We start from the raw sequence: 13741 nt of genomic DNA, 5'->3' as shown, positions 1-13741 counted from the left end.
CTTCTTCACACTATTAATGTTTTCGGAGCCTTTCTTGTTCTTTTTATTTGAAAAGTTCGAATGACTCGAACCTTCAAACTTTATTTTAGAAAAAGTGAAATCGCTTTTCCTTGGAACCTCTGGCTCAAAACCCCGAGCCAACTCAAACAACTCCTCAAAAGATTTAGCCATACCCCGACTAATCTTACCCTTCAACTCATCATTTAAAGTACGGTAGAAATCTTTCATTAGCTTGTGATCGTCACCAACATATTCCGGGCAAAAATGAGTCTTTGCCAAAAAGGTAGACTTGAGAGTAACCAAGACCATCGAACCTTGTTGCAAATGATGCAACTCGTCCCAGATTCTATCAAGGTCGGAAGAAGTTCGGTACTCTTGGAAGAATTCCTTCTTAAACTCCTCCCATGTCAAGCTCATACATTGCTCTTCACCATACAAATTGATTTTATCGTCCCACCACAACTTGCCTTCTTCACGTAACATGCTAGACCCATACCTCGTCTTCTTCTCGGGAGGACATTCTGCGGTACGGAAAGCTCCCTCGATATCGGAAATCCAACAAGTGCTTTTCAATGGATCCCCCACCCCATTAAACATCGGAGGTAGAGTATCCTTGAAATTTTTGTAGTGGAAATCCCGCCTTCCACCCCCACCATTACCTTCACCACCTTCGCCTCGAGGGTAAATGTTTCTAGCCTCTAAAGCCTCCTCTATTGCGGCTTTCATTCGATCATTGATCATTTCGGTCACTTGTCCATCGACCGACCCTTGGAAGACCTTTCGGACATCGTCAAGAAAATCCTTCTTTAACTTTTTAAAGATGGCCTCAACCTTGGCCGTGAGTTCAACATCCTCACTCGTACCACCGTTATCATTATCGTGTCCGTTTCTCATCTTCATTCTATAAAACGGAAAGGATTAAACAAAGAACGAAAAGACATAACATGTAGGTATATACATGTACACCACACTACTCCATCTTGCTCGAAAATCGTCGTACATTACTTGTTTGACACGATTTGCACCCGTAACAATGGTAGCTAATCATTGTTACGCGAGCACGTCGCCTCAACTTGCTAGTACAACATCCATCTCGCTCGATGCTTGCTAAACACAACACAAATCAATTAGCACAAGGTTAGTTCACATAAACCAACACTAACAATTCCCGATTAGACCCAAAGTCCTACAAGTCTCGCATAAAGCGCTCACACAATAAAGTCCAAGTCTAGGCACCTATCTCAAGTCGCCTAAATCCCTTAGACCATGCTCTGATACCGTTTGAAACAACCCAACCCGTACTCCGTAAAATAAATTTTTTTTATATTTAAAATATAATACACATTTACGCGCCACTTAAATATGTAACCCATTGCTCACGATTCGTCAACACATATTACGAGTTTAATGTTTACAAAAAGGCACAAAGGCCATTAACGAATGTGATACAAGTTTGACCCACCACAATGATAGTTTATAATCCAAACGACACTCGAGCACGGTTTGGGGCTAAACTACCCAAAACGTTAGGCCAAACTTCAAAAGCTATGCCAAAAGCACCCCCGACGACATAAGCGGGTGACCACTAGTCCAAACGTATGCCTTTACCCTTGTCCAAGCCGGAACCTATAAAATGGTAAACAACGAGAGGGTAAGCAATGCTTAGTGAGTGCAACAATTATACATACATATATATAACCTATCCATTTGCAATCAAAATACCAAATACCTCATACGAACTTGTAACTCAAATAACATGTCAACATAAACGTAACACCAACAAGTCGTACATTATCACGCCACTTCATTAGCATATACTCAACTCATCATATATATATAATATGCTAAACAAATCAACAATCTCAATATGGTTGACCAATAACGCTGTGGTGCTACCGGCTCGTGGTTCACACCATACGCTCGAGTCATACTCTTTTATAGTGCTACCGGCTCGTGGTTCACACTCGATGCTACCGGCTCGTGGTTCACATCTTATTTTATAGTGCTACCGGCTCGTGGTTCACACTCGATGCTACCGGCTCGTGGTTCACATCTTATCACACACATGTTATGGCACTACCGGCTCGATGGTTCATACCATAACACCCACAAATAAATACGTCATATACACATATGTATAATTACTCCACTCACCTTATCACAAGGATGATGATTTAGCACTTCCGAGCTTCAACGCAATGTACCTAAATCATTAAGTGCACATTCAATTTCACAACTAGTGGGATTAACCACAATACTCCCACTTGAGCATTTAATGACCCAAATTGCATTAAATGACTCAACTACTCACAACCGCCCATAAATGGCCAAGTCTCGACTTTAATCACTAAGACTAGTGAATTAAAGTCTATTAACTTCAATTAACACAAAACTTAGGGTAATCCATACCCATTTCATCTAATTAGGTCAATTAGTATATTTTGACCCATTTTATATTACTTAGACTCACAATCAAGTCAAACTTATCCATTAACACTTCTTTCATAATTCTTAAAGTGCATTAGTGACTAACAACACCAATTGACACTTACAACCTCAAATCACAAGGTCAAAACCCTAGATTGTGGCTATTAGGGTTTCATTACAACAACATAACCCAAACTCACCCATTTTACCACTAAATGGGTCTTACAAATCTCTAGTACCCAAAACCCTAGTCATTAACCAATTAAAACTCAAAACTTAGGGTTAGAACTTACTGAGACTATCTTCTTGTAGCTAGTAACAAGGAGAACAACTTTAAATCTCGCTCCTAGGTTTGATTCACAAATCTCCAACTTCAAATCTCAAGATCAAGCTAGGTGGGTTTTGTGTTTTGGTAGAGAAATAGGAAAGAAAATGGAAATAAAAATGAAATAAATGGATGTGTGGTGGAGAGTTAATGCACCCATCAGATTTACATGTCAAATTACCATTTTGTCCCTCAAAGTCATTTAATTTAAGCTAAAATCGGAATCAGAACTGCAGAACTGTCGCGGCGCGACCTTAATCGTCGCAGCGCGACACATAAAGGGAATATATACCCTTCTTAAGCCAACTTCTGATCCCAATTTGCTTGTTATGCCGCGGCGCGGACCCAATTGTCGCAGCGCGACCTAAGGCTAGAACTGGACAGCTTGGCCAACTTAAACACTTTTCGATTTTATTTACTTTGCACAATCCAAACCCGCTTCCTATGTTCACCTAGCCTTCCACAAGAGTCTCTCAAGACTTAGCGCTAACCAAACCCATGATTAAACTTATACATGCACACATTATCAAGTGCACATATATGTATATATATTCATACATTTACGCATAAGCTAACGAGATATAAACGTACAAATGATTAAGTAGGTACCTTTCGATACGTACGGGAAAACGAGATGTTACATTGTGATACACTATGACCTGACCTAGCTTGATAGACATTTATTGACGAACATATGTTCTCTAGGTTGAGATCTAAGGTTATTTGGTATTCCGAGTTTTGGTCACATTTTGGTGAACGACTTTATGTGCTGCTAAGGTGAGTTTCATATGCTCCCTTTTTAATTGCTTTTGCAATCTATATTTTTGGGCTGAGAATACATGCACTTTATTTTAAACGCAATGGATACAAGTACATACTAAATTCTACACCGAGTTTGAACCAAAAATCCCTTAGCTTTGGTAACTAGTAACTGTCGGTTATAAGAACTGGTGGGCACGAGTAGTTATATATGGATCCATAGGGCTTGACATCCCCGTCTGTTCCAGGTATAGAAACCCTAGCCTGAACTATAAAACAGACGTATACTATTTGAGTTTAATATACGTTGGATTGCATGTATTGTACATGTTGGTTGCATGTATGTTAAAACAGGGGTACTTATTATAGACGTTAAAGTTTAGTTACCAGTGTGCTCAATCTTGTAGAATAATTTGATAAATGTTTCTGGATGAAACAACTGAAATCTTGTGATCCACCTTTATATACAGATTATACGAAACATTAAAACTATGAACTCACCAACCTTTGTGTGGACACTTTCAAGCATGTTTATTCTCAGGTTCCTAGAAGTCTTCCGCTGTTTGCTTATATGTTATACAAGCTATGTACATGGAGTCATACATGTTTTATTCAAGAAAACATTGCATTCACAAAACCATCATCATGTATCTATTTTGACTGCATTGTCAACGGAAGTATTATTGTAAACTATTATTTACGGTGATTGTCTATATGTAGAAATCATCAGATGTCAAAAACCTTGGATTTAATTATTCATTTATGGTATACCTTTTTAAAAGAATGCAATGTTTATAAAACGTATCATATAGAGGTCAAATACCTCGCAATGAAATCGATGAATGACGTATTCGTCCATATGGATTTGGAGCGATCGTCACATTATATCGGATTTAGGCGGGTCCTAAATGAAAAGTCATCTACTCAAAACGAACTATCTAAAAATCAATTTTCTAGAAGTCCCAGGAATCTGATCAGACCCCGAAAAACAGTAAACAAGTGCTTCGGTGGGTTTCTTGGTGCTTGATGCTCATTACGGTTCTCATCCTTGATGCGTGTAAGCTTCAAGTGTACAACTCTTTGATATTTTAGCATCACTTTGACCAAGTTTCAATCATCAACACACAACTAAAAGTAAAAGCTAACATTCTACAAGTTTTGAACATCAAGGTTGCCTCTTTATTGCATAAACACAATAAAGCTTCAACCTTTGTCCTTTTGACACAAGTTTATGCATCTTCATCATATGAGATGATGAAGACTTGATCTTTATCATTACAAAAATTATAAAAATGTTCCAAGTAAGTGAGATCTACAACAATAACTTAGATCTCAAGTATTAAGAAAACCCTAAGCTAGAAAGCTTGGATTTTTACAAGATTAATAAGACCATAAGCTAGAAAGCTAAGATCTAGTAAAAGTAATGAGACCATAAGCTAAAAATCTAAGATCTAAACAAAATAATGAAACCCTAAGCTAGAAAGCTTGGATCTTTGATGTTCTTGAAGATCCTTAAAGCAAAAGGCTAGATCTTCAAGTTTCATGAAGATCATAAACATAAGTTTTGATCTTTTTTAACAAAATAAAGAGATTATAAGCTAGAAACTTAGATCCAACAAAGTAAATGAAGATTCAAAGCTAGAAAGCTTGAATCTTCCATGTTCTTGAAGGATTCAAATCAAAGTTTGAATCTACAAGATATAATATGATCAAGAAGCTAAAAAGCTTGATCTTATGATGATGATGATGATGTCGTGTATAAGAAGAAGAGAAGAAGAAGAAAATTTAAAACTTATAATTTTTAGAGTGAGAAAGACTAGAGAGAAAATTAGAGAGCAAGTGTGTGTAAAATACGAATGAGATCAAGTGCAAAATGGATGATCAAGGCTTGTATTAATAATGTGGTGGTGGTGGTCTTCCAAAACTATAGGCACATGGGGGGGACAAGGGGGACATCTTTTTGCTTTTTGGTTAGTGATGGTCTAAAAGTGGTGCTTATGTTAGGATCCCATGCAACATGTATGGTAATGGTGAACAAAAATGCTAGTATGTTGGCTCTTATAAATGGGTTTTTGTCTTACATTTATATGGGTCATAAACTTATTAAAATTGGGCTAATTAAATAGTGCATTAGATAGAGTAGGTGGGCTAAAGTCCAATAAGGTAGAAAGTCCAACAAGACTAACTAATGAGCATAAGTAAATTACTAAGCGTAATTAAGCAACCAAAAACCCAAGTAATTGTTATTAGGAAATAACAATTAGTATTACGTAGTCATAATATTCCAATTATGACAAAAGTTAATCGCGTACCAAGTACGTAGCTCGTTTCAAACGTCAAGTGACACTAACGGTCATAAAAGCATTCGGGGATTAAGTTAAGTAACCAAGTACTTAATAACACGTTTTGGAAAATATAAACGAATGTAATCAATATGAGTAATGATCTCAGAATATAAACCAACACAGTACGCACAAATACGCAGATTCGTGAAATTAACAAGCACAAATATAAGTCGAAAAAATTGGGTCGTTACACGTTGCACTATTTGTTAAAACTCATTTTAACTAATTATATATGTCGATCATGTTTATGCGTCTAGCTTGTTATTTTATGTCTAGAAAACCAAAATAACAACTACAGAAACATGTATCCATTTAAAATAATTTTAAAAGATGTTGCCTATATATATTATTTGTGTTTTAAAATAGTCTATTTTTAAACTCATTAGATCAAGTTTATTTTTATAATCCTCAATTTAAATCTTCAAACTTGTTACGTGTCACATTTTATGTTTTTATCATAAACAAATTAGCATAAACTACTATCAACAATTATAAATAAACGTTTAAATAAAGCACAATCATGCATGACATCACACATAGACTAGCCCATAAATCTCATGCTTAATCCCATGAGCCAACAAGAAATCAAGAGGTCAATCGAAGAACAATCTTTTAGCTTTCACTCGATCCAAACTCCATGTTGCATTATTATCTTCAATATTTATCTTGTTATATTTATTTAAAATTGAAAAATATAACTAATCTAGTACTTTTATAAATTAAAAAGAACTTAAATACAAATACTATGAAATTGAAAGTAGATACAATACAACTATGCTTTCTATGTCTCTCAATAAATCAAATAACTAACATGACTGAAATTTTTTTTGACCAACAATCACAACTTTCACACAAAACCAAAATCTTAAGTCGAGGCATTACGGACTATGTATGCAATCACAACTTTAATAACAACATTATTAAAATTTATATATGTCTTGTTCATGGTTACAATGAATGTGTCAACCATGAAATAAAATAAAACAACAATTATTAAGGAATAACTATTAGATTTAAATTTTAGAATATTGACATTTTTTCTATCTTATTTGTGCAATATGAGGTTAAATTTAAATTAATCGAGTTGACTTTAAAAACTAAATTTTTTTTACCTCACTTTTAATATTTAATATTTTTATATTAATATTATTATATTATTAATATTATTATTATTAATAATATTATGATTACTATTTTTATTATTAATATTATTATTATTATTATTATTATTATTATTATTATTATTATTATTATTATTAAGCGTATTATATTTATGTATAAATAAAAAAATTATTAAAAACTTCAAAATATAAATTATATAAAAATAGAAAATTTCATTAAATAAAAGCACACGTTACACTAAAAACAAGTACATATAAAATTAAAAAAAAAACAATACATAGTTAAAAACTACCAATTTAAAAAGATAGAATTATTCTTCCTCGTCGTCGGACTTGTACTCTTTGGCGTATTTTTTGGTAAGCTTGTTACGATATCTCATGACCAAATTATATTATTCCGGAGGAATGTCTTGAGAAACTGATTTAGATAGAAGTCTTAAACCATCAAACATCGTACGAGTTTGTGCTTCCTTTCGTAACTCCTCCTTAGTTAGCCTTGTAGCAGTCGCGAAATCGATAACGTGAGCTCGAGCTTCTTTTAAAGAATAACGAGAAGCCGCATTCGAAGAACCATAACTCCTAGCACTTTTAGAACTATCACAGCGTCGAGGACGACTTATAGGATCTCCTTGAAAGAAAGGCTACAAATTTGGTACATAAGTGTTCGGTGTCGGGGTCATATCATGATCTATTAAACTAATCGTCTCAAGTTCTTGACGTTTATTATTGAAGCCTTCATAAGTTAAATTTGAGGACAATCTTTTAGACTTCGCCAAGCTTCTTCATATACGAATGACCTACTCGTTTGAATTTTGAAGTGTTTTTTCGCATGTTTCATAATATCCGCGTCCGAATGTCCACTTTACCAATGTTTTGCAAGCTTTTCGTAAATTACAGTGAATATCTTGATGTCTTTATACATCTTACTCCATTTTTTAGTTTATTGATCTTGTCGGCGAGGCTCGTTTACCAAACTGTTGTGCTACACTCGGACGGTGGCCCAAAGTATCCCGGTAGTTTGAGAGTTCCCGATAATGTTGATTTGAGATTCGCGTGCTGTACCCCGCGAAACCCACATTTTGTTGGGGGAAATTTTATAGGGGAAAATTTTGTTTGGGGAAAGAAGATGATCCTGACCTTGGAATGACAATGTTGTGTTGCGTGCTATCTTGGAGTAACGATTGCCACATATCGATAGTGATTGTATTTAGAGGTTGCTTGGTAGTTTTTTTTTTTTTTTTTTTTTTGTGAGGTTTGGAATGAGATTAGGGGTGTTCATCGGTTCGAGTTTTTCGATTTTGAAACTTATAAAATCAAAACAGAAAACCAAACCGAAACCAAATTTAAATATCAAAATCATAACCAAAACCGAACCAAAAACCGAATTTGATTTCGGTTTGGTTTCGGTTAAAACCGAAAATCACTAAAAATAAAAAACCTAACGGCCATAAACTACATATAAATTAGGAATAACGGTTGTGGAATTAATTTAAGTATACAGGGTATATAACATGTTTATTGTTTAATAAAAATGTAATAATACATCAAATATAATATAAGTATATAAATATTATAATTATAAATATGTTTTAATATGTTAATAAATTGAATTAGATTTTTAATTCGGTTTTCGGTTAACCGAATTTAAAATTTTCAAAACCGAAAACTAAACGAAAAACCGAATTACGAATTCGGTTTCGGTTTCGATCGATCCAAAAATCGTTTAAAAAATATGGTTTGTTTGTTTTTTTTTTGTTTGGATTCGATTCGATATTTGGTTTATTCGGTTTGAAACCAAATGGTGCACACCCCTGAATGAGATATGAGAAAAAATATGTGTTTTGATAGTGTTTGGAATTAGTTTGATGTGAATATGAGTTGAAAGTGTTAGTTAATATAGGATATTTAGTTTTAAAATAAAAAAGAAAAAAATAAATATCAATATATCCGTTAAAACCTCAAACGGCTCTTTTTTATTCAAAATTAAACGTGTGCAACGTCTTGAAATGTGCCGAATAATGACATACGGTACCACGCTTGACCAACTGCGGATCAACGGCGCCGGCTAGTATCGGCGTCATTGAGCCGCTTGACTAAAGACATCCCAACGGCGATGCCATTACTAGCAGTCGTATACTTGCTCAAGAGCCCATTTTTGGAGTTCAAGTGATAATTATATAAGATCTCTCTAAATTGTACTGATTGTGTAAACAAATAAATAAAAAAGTAAATTCAGCCACAAAATGGGAATGGGAATGTAAGAGGTATACTAGTACTAGTAACTCAAAATTGTCCAACTTGAAAGCACAATGCTATATATATAACTACAAACAATTTGATTATAAAGCTATTGAAATAACTTTTTATTATTTGTTCAACTATAATTAAGGTCGGATGTGTCTCACAAAAAGAAGAGCGACACTACAACCAGGTTGTTCTCCGAGCGTATTATTATTCTCATAACGAAATACAAAAGAAAAGACAAAAAAACGAGAACATAAAGATGTAGGACGACACAAGTCCCTTTACTCAGAATCAGCCCATCTGCAAAACAACAAGCAAAAACGATTAGTATGTCCGGTTTGTTATTAGATTATATTTGATATAAAACCGTTTTGACGATTTACCCCAACTCGCTAAGCTTCATGTACGACTCAGCAAAAGCTTGAAAGAAAGCATTTTGATCCTGTTCAATAAACAATACTCAAAGTGAGAAACCTGCATATATGTATTGAACTATTGATGTTTGTATCTATTAATAATTTAGAACAGTAATGTAGCTTTAACAAAATTTAGATTTCGTATTTTAAGGTGATTATGGTAATGTATATTTATATATTGGAGTAATATCTACTAACTACTTATGGTTAACTACCAAATGGCCCCTGCAATTGATAAGTTTACTTTTGTTAACTATTTATTTAAATCAAAGATGGTTACATAAAGTCTCTCAAAAAGATTAAGATTTCAAGTTCTAAAGATATGATTTATGTTATTTGACTCATCCAGATTGATCTATTTGTCGTTTCACACAAAGATACTTATATCATTAGACATATATTACTGTAATTAATTTGAATATAGAAATATAGATCTGGTTGTTTTCTTTTATGTTAAAAATGACTTGTAAATGTGTACTTACAGAAGCAAATTTCTCAACAAGTGGTCGTAATGCAGGATCTGCTAGAAGGGCCTTATCAGAAGGGAGTTGTATAAGTCCCGCCTTGTCCCCAGCAAGTAGTTCTCTATCAACAAAAAAAAAAAAAAAATAAAAAAAAAAAAATAAAAAAAAAAAATAAAAAAAAAAAAACAATACTTAATATATAGCCATGAATTATGTAAAACTTATGTTGTATGGAGCGAAAAAAGGAAATAAACCGCACTTGTAGTAACTGTTATCAAAGACCAAGGGGTTTGTAGTCCATGATCCTTCAATCCCCGAACGATCTTTGTGGCCCGATCCCTATAACCATAAACAATTACATTAATGAATGTTTGTTGGTTAATCGAAAATAACCACGAAATTGAAACTTGGCAAATTGTACTAACTAGGGTATGACCACCAGAGAGAGCAACAAGATCTTGGTCATTGAGACCCATACTGTTCACAAATACGCCTCGTAATTGTTCAAGACCTGAAAATGAAATGTTTAACGTTGTGAATCCAAATATAATCAACATTCGTAATTTGTAGATTTATTCACGAACCATGGTTGGGAAGAGGGAGACGGCCTTCTACCGGAGGTGTGGGGTTATCCTGTAAGAATGAAATTTAAGAACTTAATTTGTTTGTGATTAAAAAACAATTTCAAGATATGCTGCTACTGAAGTTTGAATATGGTTGAATATGGTTGACTTTTTGTGAGGATAAATAAAAACGCAATTACCGGCCTGCCTGGGTGAAAAGTAATAGGTGGTCCACCAGTGCTTTCAACAGCAACAATACCAGCCAACTATATAAAAATGTAGATTATTAATGTCCAGAATAGTATGATGATAATTCGACGTATATTACAATTAATCAACCATGTTAATTAATTGACTTACAACATAGAGATCACCATATGAAACAATTTGAAACTCTTGCTTAAGAGGTTCCAACATCTCTATAGCTTTATCTAAGCCAACATTGGGACCATGGTTTTGTTCTTCTTTCTGTCTAATGGTACCAAACGGTCCTCCAGTCTTGGTGTTCTTATCGAATGTGCCAGCAGAGTGAAATCTACATAACAGAACGGAAAAAATTTAAACAAAAAGAACGAAAAATGATGCTATATTTACTCTCGAGTCACAAAAGTATGTCACTTTAATGATCAAAATGTAGTTATGTAGTAACGCATTATTGGTCACTAAAGTGACAACTTAAGTGACTCTAGTCACGTGCAAGTTAATAGATTATCGCACTCCATAGCTTATTATGATCACAGATCTTACGCTAGTCGGAGCATCAAAGGAGCAGAACCGGTCTGAACGAATAAGTCTTTGAGCTTCGTCTTCAATCCATCGACAGCTGCCACGTATTCAGGAGGTACCACCGGATAAATCTTTCCCATGATCAATAAACTACCAAAAAAAAAAAAATCAAAAATGAAATTAAACTATCGTGAGTTTGATGGGATAAGCATCGCATTTTAAACTCAAGTTGTTTTGTTAGGACAAAAACATCGATCACAACGTTCACAAAATGTCATATAAAGCTAATGTAACGTATTACACATAGTTCATTTTCATGTTATAGTGAATAAATAAGAAAAAACATGATAAATATACCACTTTTTTGGTTGCTAAATGAAAGAACTTTAGGTGTAAAAATGACAGTGAAGTAGAAACAAGTCCAAAACTACCATTTTATAGGTGGAGTTAAATTTGGGAGATCAATTACGTTTCAAATATGTTGATTATGAGCCGTTAGATTAGTAACTTGTACCAAATGGTCTTATTTAACGGACAAGATTGACTTAGAAAGTTCTTGTGTTTTTATTAGGAGATAATAACGAATTAAAATTGGATGTTTCAACATATTTTTATTAACATTTATATTAACAATATTTATTGATTGATTCAACGTTTACGTTTCTAAGTTTTTTTTCATCTTTTTTTTTCTACCCAACTTTTAATACTTAACCGCAACTGCAATTAGGTCCTATGTTTTAACTTTTAACATCTTTTCACCAACAAAATTGTATACTTCATATATAGTTAGGGGTGTTCACTATTTAGAAGAACCAAATTCTTCGATTGGACAAATTAAATTTGGTTTGATAAGTGGTTAAACTGATATACCCTTTTATAGTCAACTCATCTATGACTTCGAATTACCCATAAATCAAGTGTTCATCGTCGTCATGAAATTGTTCGAATCATGAAATGAATCGAGACATTACAAATTACAAAATTATAATTATAACGATTACTAATTCTCATGAAAAAGTACCGTTCACATTGGCGAAAACGTAAATACCCTCAATTTTAAGGGTATTTTGGTAAATCGGTATATATATATATATTTCTTTGAAAAAGTTTCGTTTCCACACAAGTCAAATCCTAAGGGCAAAATAGTCATTTCAACTAGACCGGATTTGCGGATATTACAAATCTACCCCCTTAAAGAGATTTTGTCCCCGAAATCTAATCAAAGTCATAGGTCACGGCAACAAAATCTCATCAACTATAAGTCAAACAACACATAACAAAACACGAAATCACCTAACTCACTTCTCATCCTATCTTACTGAAGCTTCCGTGTGATCTACCAAAATGTACTTACGTTGGTCAGACGTACTACATTATCATAGATCATACCTCCATTTCAGATAAGAAAATCCGAGAATCCTGAGTCCAAGTCATCTCTATCACTACAACCAACACTATATCTAAGCATCTAACGTATCAGACTGCACTATCTTAATAGAATTTAAATGTAACAAGGTTAATCTAAACATACACGTATTTACGTCATAAGCAACCTCTTCATCAGCCATCATCTTATACGCCCTTACTTCAGCCATAGGAGGATTTTTTTTCTCTTCTGTCCCACCGGAGAAGCAGAAGATCCTCCCACTGATACCGTCTATGCCCCTGGCCTTGCCCCAGAACGCACTCCACTTGCAACCAGACACTGACTCGACCTATGCCCCACTTGGTGACATCTCCAACACACGTTTTCCCTAACTGAACACATCTAAATTTCATGCCCGACAATTCCACATTTCAAACATCTTTTGGTTAAGCTAGAGCACGGACCACTATGAGAAGATCTACAACCCTGACACCAAGAGTTTTGACTTGACACTGAATCACTCTGCTCCGATATTCCTTTCTGCTTTGACCCACCCAGTTTCTTACTTACAATATTTCTTACTTCCTTTTATTCCATTTCTTTTTCATTCTTTTTTAACGTTTAGTTAACCAAACATTAACCAATTATTAAATGTTAAATTAACCGACCGCTAACCGGAAAAAAACTATCCCGCAATGATTTTTGTATAACTTTCTTTTACTTCCTTTATTTTTTACCGTTTAGTTAACTGACGTTAACTATTTTTTAAACGTTAAAAAATCGACCGTTCAATGATGAAAACAACCCCACAGCGACGCACACGTTTTTTATCCTCGTTGAAACCATATTTGACATGGGGCAACTTTTTTAAGTCTCGTCTAGCTTGTTTCTATAATATACCTTTTACAAATGATTTTAACAAGTCTCGTTTAGCACTGTTATCTCGAAGGAAAATAGTCCTATGTCAAGGTGACTCATGTTAGCG

At 34.1% G+C, this 13741-nt stretch overlaps 1 protein-coding gene across 1 annotated transcript; it reads right to left on the bottom strand.

Annotated features, from left to right (window-relative positions):
- Positions 1 to 9482: 9482 nt before the first annotated feature.
- LOC139898993 (L-ascorbate peroxidase, cytosolic-like) lies at positions 9483 to 11530 on the bottom strand. The gene is made up of 9 exons (XM_071881806.1): positions 11412 to 11530; positions 11025 to 11199; positions 10865 to 10930; positions 10686 to 10734; positions 10527 to 10612; positions 10361 to 10440; positions 10120 to 10222; positions 9605 to 9663; positions 9483 to 9521 (listed from the first exon to the last, which is right to left on the bottom strand). Exons 1-9 carry the CDS (start codon positions 11528 to 11530, stop codon positions 9503 to 9505), a joined length of 756 nt encoding a protein of 251 aa, XP_071737907.1. The 3' UTR covers positions 9483 to 9502.
- Between the last annotated feature and the right edge of the window lie 2211 nt (positions 11531 to 13741).

Source organism: Rutidosis leptorrhynchoides, chromosome 3 (assembly GCF_046630445.1).
Source record: "Rutidosis leptorrhynchoides isolate AG116_Rl617_1_P2 chromosome 3, CSIRO_AGI_Rlap_v1, whole genome shotgun sequence".
NCBI lineage: Eukaryota > Viridiplantae > Streptophyta > Magnoliopsida > Asterales > Asteraceae > Rutidosis > Rutidosis leptorrhynchoides.
The sequence above is the reverse complement of the archived record's forward strand: the minus strand, read 5'-3'. Positions and strand labels throughout refer to the sequence as shown.

What these genes read in the sequence shown, in the direction of transcription:
- LOC139898993 (XM_071881806.1), bottom strand. Translation starts at nt 11,530, where the DNA reads ATGGGAAAGATTTATCCGGTGGTACCTCCTGAATACGTGGCAGCTGTC. An exon ending in TTTGATAACAGTTACTACAA is followed by an intron (nt 10,223 to 10,360) that starts GTGCGGTTTATT and finishes TTTTGTTGATAG; the next exon opens with AGAACTACTTGCTGGGGACA. An exon ending in TTGTTGAGAAATTTGCTTCT is followed by an intron (nt 9,664 to 10,119) that starts GTAAGTACACAT and finishes TTTATTGAACAG; the next exon opens with GATCAAAATGCTTTCTTTCA.